This window comes from Mesocricetus auratus, unplaced genomic scaffold (assembly GCF_017639785.1).
Source record: "Mesocricetus auratus isolate SY011 unplaced genomic scaffold, BCM_Maur_2.0 Super-Scaffold_100008, whole genome shotgun sequence".
Taxonomy (NCBI): domain Eukaryota; kingdom Metazoa; phylum Chordata; class Mammalia; order Rodentia; family Cricetidae; genus Mesocricetus; species Mesocricetus auratus.
In genome coordinates, this window is record NW_024429192.1 from 79,363,383 (window position 1) to 79,388,407 (window position 25,025).

Here is a 25,025-nt window from a genome sequence, read left to right on the forward strand (position 1 = left end):
GTGTGTGTGTGTGTGTGTGTGTTAGTATTCAGGCATTTGTACTTGTCTGCTCTTGGGGTTCTGACAGGACATGCCCTCAGCTGCATTCACTAAGAGCACCACCTATGCATATTCACTACATTCTCTTTTAAAAGGGCCCTGCCCACCTCCCATCCTTCTCTCTCTGTTTCTCTTCCTCTCTGTTTCTCTCTTCCTTTCTTTTTCTTTCTCTCTGCCTCTCTTTCCTCTCTCCCACTGCTCCTGTCCCAAGAGACTGGTCTCCCTATTCCCCTTTCTCTTTTTAGTGATTCCTTTCTCCTAATAAAAAGCCACTCTGCTTAACTCTGTAGCATGTCTTTCTCTCTCGTACCTTTAAGAATTTTTTTTATTGCAACAGTGTGTGTATATGTGTACTCGTGCATGTGGAGGTCAGAGGTTAAGCTCAGGAATTGTTCCTCCATCCTCCTTTTGTGGTGTCTCTCACTGGGTCTGGAGCTTGCTGATTATAAGCACATGCCATGATATTCAGCTTTTTATGTGGGTGGGTTCTGGGGATTTGAACTCAGATCTTCAAGCATGTGTGATAAGTCCTATACCCACTGAGCTATCATCTCCCCTAGCTCTGCTTCCATACCTTTCTAAAGAGAACTTCCGGAACATGAGGTTGACCTGCTCCAGGTCATAGGCGTCCAGTCCCTCTGACTGGTGTGAGGAGGAGGAGGAGTGGATGGAGGGGGGTCCGAAGGAGTAGCGTTCATGATTGTCATCTGCAGAAGAATGGGGAGCCGTCAGGACTTAGGTACATTGGGGGAGCACCTAGGGCCATCCCTCCCACCCACCCCATGACGTTGAGTGGGCAGTGCCTCCTGGAGCTGAATAGCCCTGTAGCATAGCCTTGTAGACTGGGATTTGAAGAGAGTCAGCTCCCTCCAGAGGCAGGGCACAGGGTTGTACCACGTAGCTCAGGCTATGCTCAAACTTGCCACCCTCCTGCCTCCATCTCTCAAGTGCTGGGATTACAGGTGTGTACCCAGATGCAGGGATCTGGGATCAGAATCCTGCAGCCCTGACTCCACTCTGCCTGTCTCCTGCCATCAGGACAGATAGTAAAGTTCAAAATAGACATCCCCCTGCCTCTCTCCTTAAGGAGCCTCACAGATGGGTAGGGAGTTAGGAGGCCAGAAGAGGACATCTAGTACCCTCCTCTATTGTTTTCTGCCTATTCCTGTGCTGCAGGGTCTCTACCAAAACCCGGGAATCATGCCTTCTCAACTTGGCTGGCAGGAGGCTAGCCAGGCCCTGCGGCCTTCTCATCTCTGTGCTCCTCAGAGTGAGGGTTGGAGATGTTTGCAGGGACACGTCGCTTGCTGTGAGGATGCTGGGGTCCAAGCTCCAGTCCTCAAGGTTGTGGACCAAGAACTCTTAGCCATCAAGCCATCTCTCCAGCTCCCAGTTCTGTCTTGGAAGTGAGCTCTGGGCTTCTCACTTTGGGGATTCCCTCTCCGCACGCAGTCTCACCATCCTCCACTGGCTCATACTCTGGGTCGGTACGGGCCTGGGGTCCCTCTCCTTTCCTCCCACCTCAAGACTCTAAGTTCCCAGGGGAGATGCTGGCTGGAACAGAGCCACCAGGGTGAGAGACACACTGGTCCTGCTTGCGGCTGATAACAAAGGCCAATTCTGCACAAGGAATTTTTTCCAACACCCGCAACATACTTTGGACGCCTGCCCAGGATTCACTTCCTGGCTTCCCCATTCTAAAACTCTCTCGATTCTTTTCATTACCCAGCCTCCATTAGGTGCTAACCCTCTTTAACACTTGATAGCTTGTGATGGTCCCCAATTATGGAGGATCGCTAATCTTTCCATTTTGTCTGCTGGTGGCCTCTGCTAGCCGGGGGCATGGATGGGGACTAGGGAGGACTGGAATGTGTGTGGGTTCTGGCAGGGCACATCTGCAGGACTCTCAGGCACAGGAGCCTAACCCATGGGCAGGGCAGGGCTCTGAGGACACCTGAGGCATGGGGGCGGGGCATCTTTGGGCTCTCCTCCCTCTTAGTGATCCGGCCAGGCAGATGCCTTGGGTTCATGGTGCTAACACCATGGTCTCTGCCAGCAGGGGTATTGGGCCTAAGGACTGAGTTATGATCTCTGGCTGGGAGGCGCAGGCCATTGAGGCCATACATGTGCTTGGTGTCCCTGGGGTCCAGGCCCTTGCTTCTGGCTCTCTATATAGTCTATGTACAGCCGAGATAATGCTAGTATCCCCAACATGGCCTATTTGAGGACCATCCCCTAAACTCAATCCTGGCCTCTACCTCCAGTTTCTGGAAGCCCAGGTTGGCCTTCAATTCTCTAAGTAGCGGAGGATGACCTTGAACTCCAAACATACCTGCGCCCACCTACTTACTGCTAGAATCACAGTAGTGCGCCATCAAGTCCAGTTTATAGGGGGCTGGAGTAGAGCCCAGGGCTTTGTGTGTGCTAGACAAATGCTAGACCAACCTAGTCACACCTGGTTCCTCACTGGGGGTTCCTAAATAGATGCTCTACCACTGAGCCACACCCCAGCCCTTCACTGGGAGATTCTAGGCAGGTGCTCTACCACTGAGCCACACCCCAGCCCCTCACTGGGAGATTCTAGGCAGGTTCTCTACCACTGAGCCATACCCCAGCCCTTCACTGGGGGATTCTAGGCAGGTGCTCTACCACTGAGCCACACCCCAGCCCTTCACTGGGAGATTCTAGGCAGGTGCTCTACCACTGAGCCACACCCCAGCCCTTCACTGGGAGATTCTAGGCAGGTGCTCTACCACTGAGCCACACCCCAGCCCTTCACTGGGGGATTCTAGGCAGGTGCTCTACCACTGAGCCACACCCCCAGCCCCTCACTGGAGCATTGTAGGAAATCATCCACGACTGAACCACATTTGGAATCCTAGAATTATTACTATTTTAAAATCCTCGATTTCTCATTTTACTTCAGTTGAGTGACTGGTTCTGCCTATAAATCACAGAACCATTTTGGTCTCTGGCTGGAGCCTATGATCAGATCTTCTCCCATGCCCTCTTCTGAGTTCCTCTCTGGACAGATCCTGCCCTCCTGGGTCACCATGGCCCCTCTGGGTCTGGCAGATACACACCATCAAGGTCCAAGGTATCAAACCCACAGCTATCATTGTCTTCTTCCACTGTGCTGCAAGACACAAGCGGGGGTGGGGGAGGGAGGAGGACACTGGTGTGAGTGTGTGCTGCAGGTGAGCAAAGCGGAGGGAGCTTCTGGAAGGTTCTAGCTTCCCATCAGGCCTTGCTTCTAAGAGGGCAGTATGAGAAGGGAGGGGATGATGAGGGCTTGATGAATCTGGAGTATGTAAGGAAAAGGGAAGGTGGCCCTTCGGGCCTGCGTAGACCTGTCTCACAATGGCTGAGGAGGACACAAGGAGGGCAGGGAAGTGGAGGTCAGCCTGGGGTACGGATTTCCCAGGTGGGGACAAGGGACTTCAGTAGCTACTGTGAAAATGGGCCGGGCCGCAAGGGGTCCAGGCTTGCATTCCTACAGATGAGTGTGAGTGTGAGCCGGTGTTCAGAGCCTTCCAGGGAAGGTGGTGGCTGAGATGCCCAAACCCAGACTATGGTGTGAATCCAGTTCTCTCAGAAGCCACCGGCATCTGACTGTGGTGTGTGTGTGTGTGTGTGTGTGTGTGTGTGTGTGTGTGTGTGTAGGCCAGAGGACAACCTCAGGTGTCTTTTAAGACAGGGTCTGTGACTGGCCTGGAATGCAAACTAGACCAGTGGTTCTCAATCTGTGGGCTGCAACCCCTTTGGGGGGGGATCAAAGGGCCCTTTCATAGGGGCTGCATATTAGATATTTACAATTTGTAACAGCAAAATCATAGTTATGAAGTAGCAATGAAAATGATTTTATGGTTGGGGTCACCACAGCATTAGAAAGGTTGAGAACCACAGAATTAGGCTACTTTGGCTGGCCAGCAAGTCCAGGGACCCACCTATTTCATTGATGGGATTACAAGCACATGCCACCGTGCTTGCCATTAATTTTATCTTAAGATTTGTTTATTTTTAATTGATGTGCATTGATGTTTTGCCTCCATGTATGCATGAGCACCATGCGTGTCCCTGGTGACTTGTGGAGGCCAGGAAGAGGTCGGATCACTTGGAACTGCAGTTACAGACAATTGTGAGCTGCCATGTGGATTCGGGGAACTGAACCCAGGTCCTCTGCATGAGCAGCAAGTGCTCTTAATCACTGAACCACCTCTCTGGCCCTCAATTTAGAAATTACATTTATTGTGAGTATACACAAGCATGTGTGCATGTGTGTGTCCACACAGCGGTTAGAGATCAACTTTCTGGAGTTGTTTCTCTTTCCATCGTGAATTCTAGGGATAGGAACCCAAGATTATCAGGCTTGGCAGCAAGCACCCTTAACCCGCTGAGCCATTCTGCTGGCTTCACGCCTGGCTTTGTGAAAGTGGGTTCTGGGGGACTGGATTCAGGCTTTTGTGCTTGCAACACAACTTCTCTATTGAGTCGTCTCCCCAGCCTGGGACCTGACTTTGAGTGGAGTGTAACTGGACGCGTGGCTACTGTGTAAGATGGAAAAGCCATGCTGTTCAGGAGGTGGGAAGAGGGCCTTGTGTATCCCCTACTCTTTGGGCAAAAAAAGAAAACTAAGGTCTGAGGCCTCAGGAAGTGGGAACCCAGTTTCAGGGCAGCATTGGGACAAAGGATGTAGGTTTGATAGCAAAAGAGGATGGTTCCCCATCTTCAAGCCTCAACTACTCCAGGTAGTTGGGGTAGTGGACATTGGGCCCACATCTCCTCTCTCCTTCTATGCTGTTGAGAGGGCTAAGGAGCTTATACCAACATGGGGGTTTGGAGCCGGGACAGTCTGCCAGCCAAGACTTGCACCTGCCACTCACCTGCGGTGTGGTGTATCTTCCTTGCAGCGTCTTACTATGGAGTCATTTCCCGGGGGCTCTGCAGTGATTGACATGATACTGCTGCGGCTCCGGTGGGGCTGCTGTGAACACGGCACAGCTGTGTTACTGGATATTTATCCGAGATGCCTCTGCGGGCATAAATATTATATACACGGGAACTAAATTTAACTTGGGATGTTCCTGCTCCAACTTGGGCAAGCTGGTCCTCAGCATGACCTTGGCTGGAGGAGGCTCAGCCCTGGGGCAGTCAGCAGAGCTTGGAACACAGCTGCTTCCACAGCTGCTGGCTGGGAGAAGCAGAAGGGAACCACGGAGCTGGGAAGTCTCATGACTGCACAGGCTGGGCTCTGTGGCCCCCAGCTGCACCTATCTGCTGGCTGTGCTTTGGACTTAGTGGGTGTGAAGAGGGGTGCTTTGTGGGGGGCAAATACCTTGGGGTTTGGCATGGGAGCTGATACCAGACTGTTGTACATCCATTACCAAATTTCTGCCTCCCTCAGGGTCTGATTTGAGAAGCTGAGCTGACATTTTTCCCAGGGCACCCCTCGGGCTTAGAATTTCTAATCTTGTACCTTCTGCAGAGACAAATAGATACCTGGATGTAACTGAAGGCTGGGACCCTGCTTAGCTCTGTCCAGAGGTGAGAATGCTCCCTCTGCTGCTGTTCCAGCAGTCCCCTACCCAGCCTGCAGCCCGGAAGAGTGGCCTAGGTTGCCTGAGGCTGTGAAGTTGCAGAATTCTCTCTGGGCAGCATTTGCCTCTTTGGAGGCACGTCTCCTCCTCCCATCAAGTGTTAAATTGGGAAAGGAGGTGGCAGGAAGGTGTGAATACGCTGCTGAGCTGGGGAATGAGAAACTTCTTTAAATAAACATCAGTGAGGCCCCAGGCTCAGCCCGGGGACTCGGAGGGTGTGCAATTGGAGTGGGTACCACGGGCCGCTCACCATCTTGGAGAAAGAGCTGGTGACAGGCAGTGAGTGCGAGGAACTGGGGCTGCCCTCTGTGAAGTCCTCTTCGTGTCCCTTGACTGTCCTCATCAGAGCCGCAGGAAACGGGGAAGTGGGAGGGAAAGGGGAGAGAAAAGGGAGGGGGAGGGAAGTTAAAGCCTCGAGCTGGGGCTGGGGTCGGGTGGGGACTCCCTGACATGAGTGGGTGGGGACAGAGCAAATCAGGAGCTTGCTCTGCCCTCTATGGTGTCCCCTGGAGCAACAACAGTAAAACCTTCACTCTATGGTCGGCATGCTCCCCCCCCCCCAGGATAATATATCCTGCCTGGAGTCAGGCTGGTCAAGGGTGGCTCCAGTCAAGACTAAACCATGTGACCTGTCTCTGAGAACTCACAGAGAGCCCCCCCCACACCTTGAGGAAGCATTGGGTAGACAGGAAAAGCTCTTGTTCAGTTTCCCCACCATCAAAATTGGTCCCAGCTTTACCTGCTCAACAAAGGGAGGCTGATGGCAGAGCATAGCAAAGGGACAAGGTGTCACCCGAGCAAAGCCCTCTTTGTTGTCACTTGCTCTTCAGGGGCTGCTTGGCGTTTGCAGGACCATCTTTCTCAGCTTCTGTGTGACAGGTCTACCACCTACATGCATTTCTCTACCTGCACCCTGAGGTGCCTAGACCTGTGTGAGTGCACAGCCATGTAGACACAGGCGCCCATTCTGTCCATGTGCCCTCACACTAGGAGGCCTGTCAGGCCTGATGAGCTGTGATCCATTAGCATCCCTCCCCTTCTTTGTAAGGGGGATATTTATCTCTATTCCACAGGCCCCAGGACCTTTGCACATCACAACTGGATAAAGCCTGAGACACCTAATGTAGCTACAAGGAGAATTTAGGTCTAGACTCTTCTCTCCCTCCTTCCCCTAAGTCACTAACATAGAATGAAGCTGAGGTGGTCAGGATGAACCTCTGGGCCGTGAGGTGGCTCTCTCTTTGTTTGAGGTCACACTCTCATTACTCGTTTTTTTGTACCCCATGCTTCCCTGGTTCACCCCACTCTCTCTGCTTCTCCCTTTGCACAGCCCATATCCATGGACTTAGTCTCCCATTTCCAGGCTCCATTTAAATCAATGTCCTAATCTTCCCTGCAGCTGGGGTGACACTTGACCCTGCTCTGGGTGTATGCGCTGTGGGGTACATTCTGAATGAAACCTTTCAGCCTCTGCCATATAGCAGGAGCTTTGTTTGTTTGCAAACCTTCCCTTGCAGAGCTGGTGCGATGCCTAGAGAGGAGTCCTGAAGACAGTGTGCCTTGGAGAGCCAGGAGTTTATGCCTGACTGGCAGCCTCACACAGCTGGGCACTGCCAGCTAGTATCTTGGATGAGGAAGGTCAAAGGTCCCTTTGTTGATGGTTGATGAGCTCAGTTCAAAGCTTAGGGTGAGTTTGGATCTCCAGCAATCACGTACATGCTTAGAACGTACAGTAGCCAGCTTATAGTTGCAGTGCCCAGAAAGCAGGATATGAGCAACCTGGCTAGCTAGCTAGACTACTCTTATCCATGAGCTCTGGGTTAAACTGAGACACCCTACCTCAATGAATAAAGTTCAGGAGCAATTGATGAAGACTCCCACATGCAAAGTCACATGTGCATTCACACACACATGGACATCACACAAATACTTATGCAAAAACATAAATTAATTAAGGATGCTCTGTTTGGCCAAGAGAGCCACAGAGGCAATGCACAGACCACTGCACACTTTAAATGACGGTGAGCATGAGTTACTGACTGATGCTCACCACCCTGGTACCCCTGAGGCCTAGCCCAGGTTGAACTTGCAGGGTCTGTCACTGCAGAGGGAGAAACAGATGGAATGAGAGAGGCAGAGTGACAGATGAGCAAGGGCGAAAAGGATTCCGGCAGCCCACTAACCTTGAAACTCAGATGCTTGCTTCATGCTGATGGGGGACTTGGCTCTCTGCAGCTGAAAGAGAAGGGAGGGGAAGATACAAGACAGAGGACACAAATCAAACAAGGCCCTATACACACGTCACTGCAGCTAAGAGAAAAATAAAACAAGCCGCTAGTTCCACAGCTGCTTGGCCCGCACATGTGATGCTAGTCTCCTGCATCTGGGACAAGATGTGGCCTCCCCCACTTCAGGGCCTGGATCAGCCAACTGATGGTTCAGATGAACCTCCTTCAAGGGAGCCCCTGAACAGGGATCTAAAATACTGAGGCACAGGAGCATTGTATGCCAAGATGACACAAGTGCAGGGGACCTCCATGAGTGGCTGGGCTCCAGAGAAGCTGCTTGTCACCTTTGGTCACATATGCTACCATCTCCCATGAGCATAGAGAGGCAGGGATAATTAGGCCCTGATGTGGTGGTCCTACCCATGAACTAATAATTATCTACCCATTCATTTACTATCCACTCACTTATCAATGCACTACTCATCCACGCATGGAAATATTTATCCATCCACACATCTATTTATCACCAATCCATTCATCTATGCATCCATCCATCCATTATCCATGTAACTACACATTCATTCACACAGCCAACCACCATCCGTCTATCTACCCATTCATCCATTATCCATGTAACTATTTATCTACACATTAGTCTACCAACCACCCATCTATCAATGCATCATCAATCCATGAAACCCAAACCATCCATCCATCTATCCATCCATTCATCATCCATCCATCAATTAGTCTATTGTCCATCCATGTATCTATTATCCATTCATCCATGTAACCACCTGTCATTCATCCTCCTATCCATTAATTCATATACCCACCCATCAATCCATCATCTATTCATCAATCATCCATCCATGTAACAAACTATCCATCTATCCATAAATCCATCCATCCAACCATCCACACATCCATATCCCATCTATTCATCCATTCATTAAACGTTCATATAATGATTTGTTTATTCACATATCTACTTACCCTCCCAACTACCCATCCACCCAGTCACCGATCTACCATTTATCCATGTAACTATACAATCCCCGTCTTTCCATCCACTCATACAGCTATCATCCCATCTATCCATGTAATCATTTCATCCATCAATCCATTCATCCACCCACTTACTCATCCATCAGTCTACCATCCATTCTTATAACCATCCATCCATCTACCCAGCCAGCCATCACCCACCATCCTATTCATTCATGGAACCAACCGTTAATTCATCCATTAATCCACCCATATAATTATCCATCCATCCATCCATCCATCCATCCATCCATCCATCCATCCATCAGCCATTCATTCTCCAATTCATCTAGCCCTTCATCCCCCTACCTGCCTAACCTTCCATTCATGCATGCATTCATCAATCAATATAACTACACATCCATCCTCACATTCACCTACCCACTGACTCATGAACTCTCTCAGAGCCAGCCACATGTCATGGCTCTCCCTGGGCACCAACCAAAGTGACAGGGTTTCTGTTGTGGTATCACCTCCTAACACCAGGCATGGGAAAGGAATCTGAAGACAATCCTCCCATGCATACTCTTGCTTTCAAAACAAATGAACATCACAAGCAGGCATGATTTCTTTCCAGGGATAAAACAGGTCAACTCACACCCAAGCAGAGCCAGGTGCCATCCCTACTTGCCTGGGGCTCCCATGCCACCATCTGCCTCCCACCCTTGCCCCTGGATACCTGGATGCCCTTTAGGTTCATCCGGCGTCGGGGTGGGTAGTAGGGCAGAAAGTACTTGCTGTCTTCAGGAGATTCTTCTGAGGTTGAAGAATCATCTGCTTCCTGGCCATTGGTCCTGGGGCTGGTATCTACAAGGTTCTGTGAGATGATGGTGGCAGGAAGGTGTCTAGGAAGACTCTGAGGCAGAGGGATGAGCATGAGGGAGAGCTGGTAATAGGCATAAGGGAGATTGACTGACAGTCCATTTTTTCCCCTTGGGTACCCAAGCTTGACACTCAGCCTGGGCTGTTCTTTTCTGACTCCCCAAATATCTGCCTGGATGCCATGGCTTGTCAGCATGCCTTGAATTAGGTTTGTCCCTTCTTCCTATTTCTCCTGCTTCCCAGTCCAATAGACAGCTGGGACCTTACTTGCTGGCCACCTGATGGCTGCGTTTGTCCCTTGGTCTTGACTCATGCCATCTCTAGGGCTAGAATGCCATCTGTACTATTCTTTGCCCAGTATGGTGGGAGAACTCCAGCTTCTTGAAGACATCTAGAGGTTATTCATTAAGGAGGCTTGTGTTTTAGTGCTGGGTTAGCTATAGTGGGGCCTGGGTGGGGCTCACACAAATTATTCACTGTCATGTCCACAGGATGAAATCATGGCACAGGGGCTCCTGAGTTCCACTACAGGGGTCAGGGAAGGTCTCCCAGATAAAGAGGCATGTTGGCAAGACTGGAAGCCGAGTGGCACATGTGACCATGGGAAGTCAGACTAAGGGCCTCCCAGGTGGAGCCTGTGACCTCCAGAACTCCCCAAGTAAGGAGTCTTTCTGGAACCCAAACGAGAAGGCCTCCTCTGAGTTTCATGATGCCTTTGAACTTGAAATATGCAACCTGTTCAGATGCCACGATTTTGCCTATGCCCAACTGCTGATTCTGTATTCCCTTTCTTTGAAAATGAAGATTTAATTACATAGCACTTTCTATCAGGGTAGTTCCTCTGTGTGTGTGTGTGTGTGTGTGTGTGTGTGTGTGTAGTGTTTCTGCATGTGTGGTGAGGTGTGCATGTATAAGTATGTGGAGGTCACAGGGCAACCTTTGGGGTCATTACTCCAATGCCATCACCTTTTGTTTCTGAGACAGAGTTTCTCATCAGACCTGTAACTCTTAGACCTGTAACTCACCCAATAGTACAGACTGTCTGGCGAGTGAGCTCCAGGGAGTTGCATGTCTCCACCTGGCCAGCCCTAGGATTGTTGGTGAGTGTCACCATGCTTGGCTTTATTTTTTTTTAAATGCATACTCTGGGGATTGAACTCAGCTTCTCATGCCTGGCTGGGAGTCATCTTCCCAGCTTGAGCTGTGGTATTTTTATGGGATTGTGCAGCCTCTGCTTAGGACAGAGTCTGGAGATGCTCAGCTACTGCAATCATGTCACCCGAAGGGATGGCAGTGGCATTCCTTCATTTCTAGGTGTCACAAGGGCTCCTGGGAGATGCAATCTGCACCCACCTCACTGTCTACTAATGAGTTTTCATCCATGGGCACCAGAGATTTTAATAAGCACAGGGTGTCTTAATCATGATGACCTTCCATATTACCAGACAGTGCCGAGGGAAGGCTCACTGCTGGCTGTGGTCCACAGACAGGCAGGGCAACCTGGAAAAGTGATCTGAGTCACTCAGCCAGAAGGTGGTCAGTCCAGGGCAGGGGACACAATGATGGTGATGCGAGATGGGGTTGCTCTGGTCAGCCATCAGCAGGAATTTGAAGGATGCCCAGCTGTGGGTATGGGGACATAGCTGGCCACGCCTACCTGGTCGAGGCTGCCGCTGTCCTTGGACAGGCGCCGGAGCTTGCTCTCCAGGTTGACAATGCAGGCTTCCCTCCGTACCATCTCAATTCGCATCTCATCGTTCTTCTCCTCCAGCTCACGGATCTGCTTCCGGTACTTGTCCTTCTCGATTAAGCACTGTGAGTATTGAGTTTGTGCCTCATCTCGGGAGTGGAAGGCCTGCCAAGGAAGAGCTAATGAGTTCATCCCAAGTGAACTAAAGCATGGTCAGAGATATGCATTAACTCTAGTCCAAATGTCAAGCAAAGGGACCACTGTGCATTTCCCTTCCTTTCCCCGAGAGATATTATAGATCGACCGTAGGGTCTACCACTGAGCCTCACTCCAGCCCTTCACTGGGGAATTCTAGGCAGGTGCTCTACCACTGAGCCACACCCTAGCTCCTCACTGGGAGATTCTAGGCACACATTCCACCATATTTCTCCATCTCTAGCTATCTTCTTACTTTGTATTTTGAGGCAGGGTCTTACTAAGTTGCCCAACTGGTATTGAGCTCACTCTTGTAGTCTCAGCAGGCCTTCAGCTTATGATCCTCCTGTTTCTGCCTCCTAAATGCTGAGAAGGCTAGCCTGCACTAGCACACTCAGCTTATCCCTGAAGCTTGGACATGCCAATTTCTCCCTTCAGCATTCTGCAATCCTACAGCTGTGTAACCTGCTCTTGCCATGTACCAGGCATGGTTGTGAAGAGCTGTGTTGTACCCTCCCTCCCTCAGGGTCTACACCAATCCCATCTTACATATGAGGACACCGAGTCTTCAGGGTGATACCTTGCCTTGGACATACACTTTATGAGTGACAGAACTGGGATTTAACTTCCTCATTTCACCAAAGAGACCAGGTAAGCATTGTGTTCTCTTGGGGGAGCCACTGGGGGCGCAGCTCAGGCTCCCATGATCCCCTAAGGCCCGTGTATTATGACCCCTTTGTCCCGGAATGGAATTTATCTCTGAGCTTGAGACAGAAAAGATGGATTCATGAGGAAGCTCTGTGTGGTCAGGGACATGGACCACATGGCCACAGACCACAGTCAAATAGACTCCATGTGCCATGGGCACTGCTGGACAGCCTCATGGTCCATCTTGCCCAGGGCGGCACTGTACCTGGTCGCGCTCTCGTTCCACCTCCTCCAGCTGTAACATAACTGTGTTCATGCGGTGCTTGTACATTTCACAGTCCTTCCCCAGGGTTGAGCACTTGAGTTCCAGGTCCTCCTTCTCCTCCAGGTACTGCCAGCAATGGGAGAGAGCAATGTGGTAATAAGCCATCAATAGGTTAAGGATAGCAGCTTCGTGTGTGTGTGTGTGTGTGTGTGTGTGTGTGTTATGTGTGTTTTATGTATGTGTGTGTGTGTGTGTTATGTGTGTTTTATGTATGTGTGTGTGTGTTATGTGTGTTTTATGTATGTGTGTGTGTGTTATGTGTGTTTTATGTGTGTGTGTGTTATGTGTGTTTTATGTATGTGTGTGTGTGTTATGTGGGTTTTATGTATGTGTGTGTGTGTGTTATGTGGGTTGTGAGTGTGCATGTTATGTATGTGTGTGTGGTACGTGTGCGTGTTGTGGAGTGTGTGTGTGTGTGTGTGTGTGTGTGTGTGTGTGCATGAGTGCATGTGCATGCATGCAAATCCATGTGTGAATGAGGGGTCACATGGCCAGAGGCCAATATCAAGTTATTTTTATCCTATTGTTCTTGAGACAGGGTCTCTCACAGAGCCTGGAGCTCACTGATAGGGCAAGGATGGCTGGTCATCCAGTCCCAGGCATCCTCTGGTTTCTACTTCCCAAGCACTAGGATGACAGGTGTGTGTCACCATGCCCGGCTTTAAAAATGGATGCCAGGAATCTAAATCCTTATGCTTGCACTTTACAGTCTGAGTCATTTCCCCAGTCCAATGGCTATTTGCTCTATTTGCTTAGTGCCTGCAGTTGGCTTATCCCTTCCTTGACTTGATGTGTTAATTTGGTCTTGATTGCCAGTTATCTGATCAAAAGGGACTATAGGAGTAGGCTGGCCAGTCACCAGTGGATTGTTGAGGGATGGACCATGGAGATACATCCTTGGTATTTAATTGGACTGGCAAGGGGGAGGGGAGCTCGGGACTACACTAACACTCATCGTTTACAAACTACAGTGGGGGTGGATGCTGGGATGCTGGGATGTCAATTCAGACCAGGGTTTGATAGCAGAGATTTCTGTTAGCATGCATCCATGCATGCTGCCGGGGAAGGACCTGGCTGGCTTCAGTCCCCTGGGTCTATGGTGCTCCCACCTTGTCCCGCAGTTCCTCCGCCTGGCGAACTTCCTCTTGCAGGTTGTAAATTTTGTTGACCAGTTCCTGCCGGTCCTCTAACGCCTCCTTCCGGTCGTGCTCCAAGATGTCCAAGATGGCCTTGTCTGAGTCAGGCAGACTGCGCTTGCCAGCCTGGATGGCATTGGGGACAGAGGTGAGCATAGAAGGAGGGCGACAAAAGGTCAGAAGGTTTTGTGGCAGGAAGCAGATGCCCCAGGGTATTGATTGTCTTGGGTCTTTTGGCAGCTTATTATCATTTTTTTTTGAGTTTATTACCTGTAAAGAAGCAGGGAATCCCCAGCCCATTGTTTCATCCCAGTTCTTACTGGAGCCCAAAGAAACATCTGTGGCTCCTCAAGACACTTCAGAGGGGACAAGAAAGAGGGACACCTCTGCATTCAGCCATCCCCCGAAATATCAACTAACCAAATCCTGTGAATCTGGGACTCAATCTCTGCCCCAGCCAGTTGTAGGGGATCATTCTAGAAGGATGGAGATATGTTTTCTTCCCTTGCAGATATATTTTGAAGCATTGACCCTTAGTGATGATTTCCTTCTGTAACCACACATTTCCAAAGTAACAAATGTGGGAGGCCTTGAGGGGGCACAGGGAATTATATTCAGTAGAGTGTTTAGGAATCTTTAAGGTTTCCTGAATGTTCTCTTCTCCCAGAGTTGGGTTTTCCATGTGGATGATATTCTCATTTGTCATTTTTTCTGTACGTATTATTACCTATAATAAGGGCTGAGGATGGATTTCAGTGATAGAGACTTTTCCTAGAATATTCAAGGCATTACCAGCAGTACTGGGGATTGAACCAAGGGCCTTGGGCATCTGAGTCAGGTGCTCTACCATTGAGCCACATCCCAGTCCCTCACTGAGGGATTCTAGGCAGATGCTCTATCACTGAACCACACCCTCAGCCCCTCACTGGGTGATTCTATGTAGGTGCTCTACCACTGAGCCATACCCCAGCCCCTCACTGGGGGATTCTAGGCAGGGGCTCTACCACTGAACTATATCATCATCCCTCTTTAAATATTTTAAATTTTAGACATCTCACTAACTTGCTCTGGTTTCCCTTGAATTCACTCTGTTATCCTAGGGAGGCCTCAGTCTTACAATACTCTAGCCTCAGCCACCCAAGCATCGGGGATGATAGACCTGCACAACTAGGCCTAACAAAACCAAAACCAAAACCAAAACCAAAACAACAAAACCCCCCAAACAAACAAAAAACCCTGCCTGTTTTCTAAAACAAACAAACAAAACCTCAACCCCCCCAAAACAACCAAACAAAAATACCTTTTTTATAATGTCAAACCCCTGCCAAGAGGGTTTGCAGTCACTCCTCCTTTCCAATGGGAGAATGTGCAGTTCCAAGGCTGACATGCAATGCCTGTGGCACTGTAGCTAGTAAGCTGGGGCTTATTCATGCTCTAGCAGGTATGCCCACCCTGCCCTGCCTCCCGCTCGCCTATGTAAGGACGTTGCTTCTCACCTGGATGATGGACTGCAGCTCCTGGATCTTGGTCTTCAGCATCTCGTTCTCCCGCTCCAGCTCCAGGACCTGCTCTTTCTTTGGCCGGTTCTCAATGTCGTTCTTGAGTTTCAGGGACTGATTTCTCTCCAGCTTACATTCCTCCTCCATTTTGTTCAATCGATGCTTGAGTTGGTCGATCTAAAAATATCCGTGTTAACAGAGGGGTGAGGACAGCTGGCAAGAGATGTTGGAAAGAGGTGAGGAAGTGACTCAGTTGCCGAAGTGCTTGGCATCTGAGCATAAGGACCCAAGTTTGGATCCCTAGGGCCTGCACCAAAAACTGGGCATGGTGGTACATGTTTGTAATCCAGGTGCTAAGAAGGTAGAGACAGGCAGAGCCCTGGGCTCACTGACCAGCCAGCCTAGCCTACTATGTGAGGTACATGCCAGTAAGAGTCCCATCTTAAAATACAAGGTGAGTAGTGCCTGAAAAAAGGCAGCTGAAATTGTCCTATGGTCTTCACACTTACACACATTCATACCTGCATATGCATTCCCCAACAATGCAACCCCTAATATCTATAACATCTGCCTGTCCATCTGTCTGTCTCTGTCCATCATCCATCCATCCATCCATCCATCTGTCTATCAATTCATCTGTGCATCTATCAGTCTGTTCATCCTTCCTTCCCACCTTCCTTCCTTCCTTCCTTCCTTCCTTCCTTCCTTCCTTCCTTCCTTCCTTCCTTCCAAACTTCTAAGTCTCTGATACAGGCTGATTTTTTCCAAATCCCAAGTAGACAGCCCAGAGGCCTTTTTTCCTGATCCTTAGAAAACAATTCCTATTCAGCATCTTTGAAGTTCAGGTTGTTCCAGACTTCCTGTGACTTACTGTGCTAAAGACTGACAGTGTTATCTCAACAATCCTAGAGCACAGATACCATTTCCTATATCATCTGGTACAAATGAAGAACAAAACAAAACAAAACCAAGGAACAACCAAATCAACAAACAATCCCCAATCTCCGGGGCCATAGCCAACAAGGCCATAAAGTCAGAAATGAAAATCTGAACTCTGGAAGATAGAATGTCCTAAAAAATTACTTACTTTATAGTTATGAATGTTTTGTCTGAATGTGTGTCTATACCACATACGTGCCTGGTGCTCATGAAGGCCAGAAGAGGGCATCAGATATTCTGACACTGGAGTTACAGATGGTTGTGAGCTGCCATGAGGATGCTGGGAACTGAACCTGGGTCCTCTGGAAGGGCATCAAGTGTTCCTTATCGTTGAGCCATCTCTCTAACCTTTCCTTATTTTCTTAGGCAAGGTCTCATGTAACCAAGGCTGGCCTCAAACTTGTTCTATAGTTAGTGCTGGCCTTGAACTTGTGATTCTCCTGCCTCATTCTCCCTAGTGTTGGGAGCGTAAGCATCCACCCTCTATGTCTGGCTTCATGCTCTTAACTGAAATGAAGACTCAATCCACCTGAATTCCCACTGCTTGTTTACTGACCATTCTACTTCATTAAATTGTACGTGACCTGAGCAGAGCCCAGGTTATTTATCCCTGTGTCCCCCTGCAGTGCTTAGCATAGTGTCTTACTCATGGCAGGTGCTTAATAAATATCCTGAGAGTCTGCTTTCCACCCGGCAGCCAGAGCAAGCCTCCTGAGCCATAAATCAGCTGTCATGTCCCAGCTCGCAATCCATCAGTGGCTTCCCATCACCAGGGGAATAAATCCCAGACAGAGTTCTTACGGCGCCCCTGTGATCTGGACCCACACCACACTCCTCCTCCTTTTGTGCCATTTGCTCATTCGGCTTCAGGCTCACTGTTTCTCCAGCCATTTAAGAAGACAGAAAGAGCCAAGAGGTCCCCTACTTGACCCCCCATTTCTGTCTCTGACTTGCATGCCTTGCTTTCTCACTTATTTTTTTGTTTTACATGTATTACATGTATTAATTATACATGACAATGGGTTTCATTATGACACTTTCATGCATGCATACCCTTTATTGTTTATTTATTTATTTATTTTATCATATTCACCCAGTTAACCTCTCTGGTCCCCTCCTACTCTTGCTCACCTCCTTCCTCTTCCCAACTAGATTCCCCCTTTTGGGGGGACCCAGTGAGTTTCATTAGGGTTGTTTTGTAGGGGAAGAGGTGAAGGGTTATTGGCAGGAATATAGTTTACCACTGGCTACACTAGTGAAGGAAATATCTCCCCCCCTTCAGAAACCATGGACTGTTTATAGCTCCTTAAGAACCCTTCCCCCTTTCATGGCGAGATGTTGATGGGCCCAATCTTGGGCATTTAATCAGAACCACTGGGAGTTCAAGAGTGCAGTGGGCTGGTAATGTCTGGACGAGGGTGTTTCACAGCGCTTTCTCTGCTCTTCCCTTCTGTCTGTTTGTTTCCCCATGGTGTGCCCTTCACCTGGGGTGGGGGCGATAACCAGCATCCCTCACTCCCTCCTCATTCTTCAGCCTCCTTTTTACTTTTAGACATGGTCTTGCTCTTTTGTTACATAGCATAGGCTGAACTGGCGTGGAAACTTGTGATCCTCCTGCCTCGGCTTCCTGAGCACTGGGATTACAGGTCTAAACTCCTATGCATGACTTTATCTTCTTTCTGTCTTGATACATTTCAAACAATCAGGTGGATTTTCCTGGGGTTCGATGGAGGCATCTTATTTTTAAGCTTCATACCCCTGGAACACGGCTAGGAATATGGTGGGTTCAATAAACCAAAGGGAAGACAAGGACATGGTGGCACAGGCCTGTAATCCTAGAATTTATGCTGAGGCAGGAGGATTGCAGATTCAAGGCCAGACTGGGATATACAGCAAAACCCTGTCTCAGGAAAACAAAAACAAACAGATAGACAAAAAGCTAAAATGAAGCAAATCTCCTTTGTCTTCTCCACTTAGAAGGTAAATTCATTAAATAGATCAACCATTTGGCCAGTGTTTTTTCCCTGATAAACATACTGATTACCTCATGTGCCAGCAAGCATGCTGAGCATTTCGAATGCAGGCTCTCAGGAGTTTACACCACCTGACAGGTGCTACCCATCTTCTCACTAAGTTTTGTGGGCATCACAATATGCTGCCCTGGATCTCCTGCATCCCCTCAACACACCTTCAGCCCCGAGTCTGCAATGTCTTCTCATCTTTTCTGGCACAGGGTCTATGTGCCCGTGTCTGTACATGTTCAATGTGGATCTAGGTTCCATAGCTTCCTGTGAGCTTTTATGCATGAACCTGAAGATATTCAGCGTGTACATGGGCTCAGCACCCTCTGACCATCATGCATGTGTCTGCAAATGCGCAGAGTGTATCTAGGTGGACGACTAAGTTGCTAAGGTCTATTGGCTTGAAATACACTGGTATACGGGGGGCTCTAGAGTCTGAGAGCTTGTGTCCTGTCCGCTCTGTCTCCCCTTGCTTGTCTGTGGCACAAAGTTGGGGGAGGGCTGTGTGACATGTCTACATATGACCCTTTAGGGGTCTTGAGCCCCAGGGACATTTCTTTCCCCTCCCCTCAGTTCAACCAGAACCCAGGTATCCCCACCTCAAGTTGGAGGTCGCGGCTCCTCATCACGGCCATGTTTTTCTCCTCACTGAGCTGAGCGTAGCGCATGGCTATGTTGTAGTTGTCATCCTTGACTTTAACCAGCTCATCATTGTAGCTGTCCCGCTCCTCCTTCATCTTGTAGTACCGCTCCTGGAAGGTGAGCAGCTCCACCCGTGTCAGGGTCAGCTGCTTCTTTTCATCCTCCAGCTGCCTGGACTTGGCCAGCAGCTCACAGCGCTGAAGGTCCTTGGCTTTCACCTGCTGCTGCAGTTTTATGACCTCGTTCATCAGAAAGTGCGTGAGGCCCTCATGACCCTCCTCCACTGTGGAGAGGGGTACCCAGTCAGGCCTGAGGTGTGGGGCAGGGATGGTGTCACTCATACACTCACTGTGATGGTCTACATTGCCATTTGGACAGGATCTAGAATCACCTAGGAGGCAAACCGCTGGGCACATCTGTGAAGGGTTATCTAGAGGAGGTTAACTGAGGTGGGAAGGCCCACCCTAACTGGAGGCTGCACCTCTCACAGGCTGGGGTCCTGATCTGAACAAAGAGGAGAAAGTAAGCTGAGCACCTGCATCTATCTCTCTCTGCTTCCTGACTGCTGATACAATACCATTGAGCACCTCATGCTCCTGCCACCATGCCCTCCCCATGATGGACTTGTACCCTCAAAAAAGAAACCTTCCTTCTTTCAATTGCTTTAGTATTTTGTTACAGGAACAAGAAAAGTAACTAATATACCTGCCAACATTTTATTTATTGCAATGCTGAGGATCAAACTATAGCACTCAGCTACAACTCCAGTGCTTTATAACATTTTGGAGATAAAGTGTCACTGAGTCATCCAGCCTGGCCTTCACCTACAATTTACCTATCTCAGCCTCTCAAGTATCTGGGGTTATGAGCCTGTACTACCAGACCTGGATAGTGGTATTTACTGAGCCCTTACTTCCTGCTAGGCGGGTGGAGGGGTGTTGTTCAAGATGAGCCAAACAGGCCTTGGCTGTAGTAGACCTTACTGTATAGTAAGAAAGACAGATGTTTAAAGAAAAAACCAAATGATGGCAACAGTATAACCATGAGGATCCCACACAGTATAGGCACGGTGATCTTGAGTATGTGCCATATGGGGAGGCAGAGGTGGAGTTTTGGAGGGGCAGAGGAACAATTTTAGAAAGAGAGGGAGAGACACAGGAAGGGAGAGGAGGGGCAGAGAATAGGCTGGAAATACTGAGCATGCAGTATGTAGGGACCTTGTGGTCACATTACAGGCTGTGTCTTGGGTCTAAGTTGACAAAGGTGACAGCGGAGAACTGCAAGTCCACCACAGCAAGTCTTGGATGGGTAAAGGCTACTGATGGGATCTTGGGGTCTGGACACGATGTAGAGAGTAAACTGATTCAAGACCTCGTAGGAGGGAAGACTGAGGGTAGAATGAACTGTGCCATGACTACAGCACTGTTTGGAGGGGTGATTCGTGAGCCCTTGCTTCAGCTTGTCCCCATCACCTGTCTTGTGTCATCAGTTAAAGTAAGCGATGGGCAATCCAAGAGTCCATCATGTCACTATCCCTCTGAGGAACACACACGCGCACACATACACACCATTCCGATAGAGTCCCCACGTTCCTGGCAGCAGAGCCACTTACCCACAATGGTAGAGAATCTCCGAGTGGGCTCCTTTCCCGTCACCAGCTTGTAAAGTTCTGGGTAGTAGAACTCTAGACTCTCCAGGAAGACCACATAGCCTCTTTGTCCCTTGGTGTGAAGAATGTCCAACAACCGGCCTGTGGGGGAGCGGGAGGGGGAGGTCAGTCCAAACTGTGAGAATGTATTTGATTGGATGCCAGTCTCCGAGTCTCATCCTAAACTTACAATCCTTTACATCTCTAAGAAGGCAGCCTTCTCTCTCTCTCTCTCTCTCTCTCTCTCTCTCTCTCTGTGTGTGCATGTGTGTTTCATGTGGGCACTTTTGTGTTATGGTGTGTGGGGTGTATGTTTATGTGAGTACTTATGTGTCATGGTGTGTGTGTGTGTCTGTGTGTGAGTGCATGTGAGCATGTGTTTCATGTGGGCACTTTTGTGTTATGGTGTGTGTGTGTGTGGGGAGAAACCCTCCAGTGTTAGCTCTTGTCTTCCACCTTACTTGGGACAGAGTCTCTCATTTACTACTGAGAATTCATGGTGCAATGCCCCTGTCATGTCTGGCAAATACTATTTTTTTTCTTTCTGACATCTTGTACCTCTGGCTCTTACTCTTACATTCTTTCTGCTCCCTCTTTCTCAATGATCTCTGAGGCTTGAGGTATGTGTGAGTCATATAAATGTCCTATATAGAGGGGTTTAAATGGTGTTAGCATATAATGGGGGAACAATGACTCAGACACTCCCTATTTTTTATTCAGGGCCTTTGGTTGACCTACAGTATGCCAAGCAGGCTAGGCTGGCTGGCTAGTGAGCGTCAGCCTGTCTTTGCCTCCCCAGCCCTAGGATCAAAACACAACCTTCCATACCCAAAGTCTCATCAAATTTTCTCATTCCTGAGTTATATCAGGGAGTCTGGACAATGCAAATCAAAGAGCTGGGTCCTTGGCAGAGTCCATGAATGTTCAGTGTGTCAATAAATCGATAAAATCTGGAGAGATGGCTTTATTGCCAGAGAGAGCCATAAACCAGAAGTTTCAAAGATATCTACTATGCTATGAACCATGAACCATATAAATGAACCATGAAAGGTCTGGGGATGTAGCCCACTGGTAGAGCAATTGCATTGCATATGCAAGACTCTGATTTTGATCTTCAAGTATCACAAAAGACAAAAACAAATCCCACAAAGTAGAACAAAAAACCTAAATATTCAGGCACCAGTTGTCCTGTGATTGGAGAAGATTGGGAGTCTATGGTATAACAATGCCTGGCTCCCTAAGATTCAGAGTGGGAAGACAAGGATTTGCAAGCAATGGTTTGAACATGAGATGCCTTTCAAAGGCTTGCATGTTTGAACATTTGGTTCCCAGCTGGTGGCACTGTTTGGGAAAGTTGTGGAACCTTTAGGAGGTGGAGTCTTGCTGGAGGAAGACAGTCATTGGGGGAGGGTCTTGAGGTTTTATAGCCCCGCCCCATTTCCTGCTTATGCTCAGCTTCTGTGTGTAGATGCAATGTGACCAGTCATGATGTAATGAGTCACCTATGACTGTGAGTCAAAACAAACCTTTTCCTCCCTTAAGTTGCCTCTTGTCAGGTATTTTGTTATAGCAGTTGGAAAGGTAACTAATATATGTATAAGCCTGGGAAAGTCATAGGAAAGGGGCACAGATCTGTTCTTTTGGAATATTACACATCCTGGAGACACTGTTATGTGGAATCCTTCTAGCAGTTTCTAGCATCCATCCTACTTGCCATGGTTTGAATTCTGTTTTGTCCTCCCAGAGGTTCATGTGTCAGGAGCTTGGTCCTGAATTCTAGAGAAGACACTTAGTGGTGGGACCTTACAAGGTAGGGGGATCCTAAAGCCATTCAGGGCTGTGCTCCTGAAAAGTCCCTCTGTCTTCCTGGTGATGTTATCTTTTCCTCATCCACGATATAAATAAGAGGTCTTTCACCAGAGCTGAGCCAAAACTGAGTTAAACATACTTAAAACAAAAACAAAAACAAAACTATCCCACTTCAGGTTTTTGTTGCATCAACAAAAACGAGGGAGAAGATTGCTGATTTTCTTACTGTTTATACTGCGTGGTCTTTCTTTAAATATTTTCAGATATCACTTCCCTCGGGGTTCCTAACACTCCACCATTTTCCTAGAACAGAAAGGATCAGTTTCATTGTGTGTCAGTCTTGACTGTTTGGTTGAGGCTGCCTGGAGCACTGTGTTGTAAAGGATTCCAAAGTGGCATCCAAGCTTAGTGGGAAAACATGCTGTGCATAATTAAGGCTGGCTTCCATGGATACAGGAGACAGTGGAAGCATGCCGACCACTTGTCATCAGCCCTGCTGTGGGATGGGGAATTCCAAACCCTTCCAACTGTGGTCCACAGAAAGAAAAACGCTGTGCAGTGTGACCCGGTGCCCAGTACAGAGATGAACACACAAATACGGGTACATGAAAAAGTACAATATAGTTGAGCAAGTGTTATGAACCATTAGAAAGCCCATGGATTTCTCTCAGAACAGCATATAATATATATTTTTATGGTGCTGGAGATGGAAACCAGGGCATACTAGGCAAACTCTCTGCCATTGAACCACACCCTTGGCCCCTTACTGGGGCATTCTAGGCAGGTGTTCAAACACATAGCAGCATCTCCCAGCAAAATAGCATTTTGAAACATTACATACACCAGATCACAGAGGAACCCAAGTATAATAAAATACATCTCTCAAATATTAAAGGAGTTTGTGATTTGGTACTAAATGAGTTTCTTTATTATTGCATTAAACAAGTTCTCTTGACAGGTCTAATGACTGCAGTAAGCTCTCGACAGGGATGAGTGAAAATAGCGCATGAGGGCAGTTGCAGGACGGTGACAGGATGCAGACCTCCCTGTTGTTTTTACTGTTGACAAAGTCACAGGTGTTACTAATCAGTAGTGTGATCTGTTGCCTGCTGACACTCATAATGTAAGGCAATGCTGAATGTCACTGTAGGTTTGTTTGTAAAAGTAAAATGTGTGCCTTCCCCTTTAAGTTCATTGATTCTGAGTTCTGCACACTTTAGACAAGGCAGGGGGCGATCTACTCATGTTGTTTCCTCCAAGTATAACATTCCAACCTGGAGGGAGGACCAGGGATGCTCAGGCAAGCAAATGCCCAGACTTAGGCATTATGAAGCTCAGGAGATTTTCCAGGCCCCTCCCAGAGGTTTCATAGGCGGTGGCAATTGCTGCAGAGAGGGGATTCTTCAGTGGTGCTGCCTGCAAGTTGTACAGGGAGCTTAGGGATGCAGGTTTGGAGAGTCTGTCATCGTGTTGGGGTGGAACTTCTGTGCTGAAGCTTCCAGAGTCACCTATGCTTCTGTGAAGGACCTCTCATCCTGTGAGGGACCTCTCACCCTAGCTCTTGTGGGGAGCCCCTCAATCAGGATCTTGTGAGGATATCCTCACACCATAAGGACCCATTTTCCCACATAAGCAACCACCCACCCATAGTCTTGCAAGGGACTCCCCTCTCCACACTCCTCTGACGAACCCTTCACATTCGATAACTAACACCATCCATGCCCACCTAACTCCTCACCCATACTCCTGTAAGTAACCTTGATAAGTAACTCATTGCTCATCCCTGAGACAGACTTGGGTGGAACTGTGTCTTTGGTCTGTCATTGGTCCCTAGCTAGGGTGGGTAGACATTCGTTCAAACCTCACTAGGAAAAGCCGAGTAACACAACATGTTTGGATCCTAGAATAAAAGCCCATGTCTAGATGAGCCCCATCTTGTTCCAGCTAAATCAGAGGCAATCCCTTGACGGGCCATGTGTGGCGTGCTCATCTTCCTTACCTGCCCGGTTGATTTTGGATGGGAGCATGGGCGCGTTGAGCACCTCATCTTCATCTTGCTCATCTATGACCTTGCACTGGCGCAGGTAGGGGGTGAGCTTGGCGGGATTGATGTAGCGGCTCAGCATGTGCCGGTTGCATTCTACATTCTCCCACAGGGCATCCTCTTCATCCTTCAGCGTCTCCATGTAGTCATCCATAGCTGGCCCTCCTCCTGTGAGGGGTAAACCCCAACAAGGTTAATAAAAAAGCCTCCACGGAACAATGCTATAAAACGCTTGGGAGTGGAATGATGGCTCCAGTATATCGCCAGACTCAAAAGAAAGGATAGCAGAGAAAAGTGAGTAGAACATATTACCTTTTATCCAAGGGAGAAGGGGATGGGGACATAAATACTAGTATAAATTTTCTTACATACTAAACACAAAACAATAGAAAGATGAGCTGTAACATTTTAAAAGGATAGTTTAGAGGGAGAGAGGAAAAGTCCTGTCATTGGGGTGTGCTCTTACCATGCAGGTTTTATCTTACTAAGGAATATATCTTTCTCCAAACAATATTTATATAATACCATTTGCTTTCAAATTCCACCTAAACAATACCATACTGTCTGTATCTCTTTTGATATTGTGTTCTTCCTCCTACATTTTTCAGGTTTATTTAGGTGGGTATATATAGATCTAATTAGTTCATTTTTTAAGTGCAGCTCTATTGAGATACAACTCAAACACTGTAAAATTGT

The 25,025-nt window shown here is 48.4% G+C and overlaps 1 protein-coding gene across 3 annotated transcripts in view; it reads right to left on the bottom strand.

The window, feature by feature from the left end:
* Card11 (caspase recruitment domain family member 11) overlaps positions 1-25,025 on the bottom strand; it is a 124,009-nt gene that overhangs the window by 15,227 nt on the left and 83,757 nt on the right. For 2 of the 3 annotated variants that reach the window (XM_005079968.4, XM_021232971.2), the window contains exons 3-15: positions 24,285-24,497; positions 20,441-20,578; positions 18,786-19,111; positions 15,224-15,403; positions 13,701-13,853; positions 12,532-12,657; positions 11,391-11,588; positions 9,591-9,767; positions 7,820-7,871; positions 5,887-5,969; positions 4,923-5,023; positions 3,123-3,175; positions 614-746 (exon numbers count right to left, since the gene is read on the bottom strand). In XM_005079968.4, coding sequence (XP_005080025.1) covers positions 614-746; positions 3,123-3,175; positions 4,923-5,023; positions 5,887-5,969; positions 7,820-7,871; positions 9,591-9,767; positions 11,391-11,588; positions 12,532-12,657; positions 13,701-13,853; positions 15,224-15,403; positions 18,786-19,111; positions 20,441-20,578; positions 24,285-24,497 — 1,933 coding nt within the window. The remainder of the gene's footprint in view (positions 1-613; positions 747-3,122; positions 3,176-4,922; positions 5,024-5,886; positions 5,970-7,819; positions 7,872-9,590; positions 9,768-11,390; positions 11,589-12,531; positions 12,658-13,700; positions 13,854-15,223; positions 15,404-18,785; positions 19,112-20,440; positions 20,579-24,284; positions 24,498-25,025) is intronic. The other variant, XM_021232972.2, reaches the window with a different exon arrangement.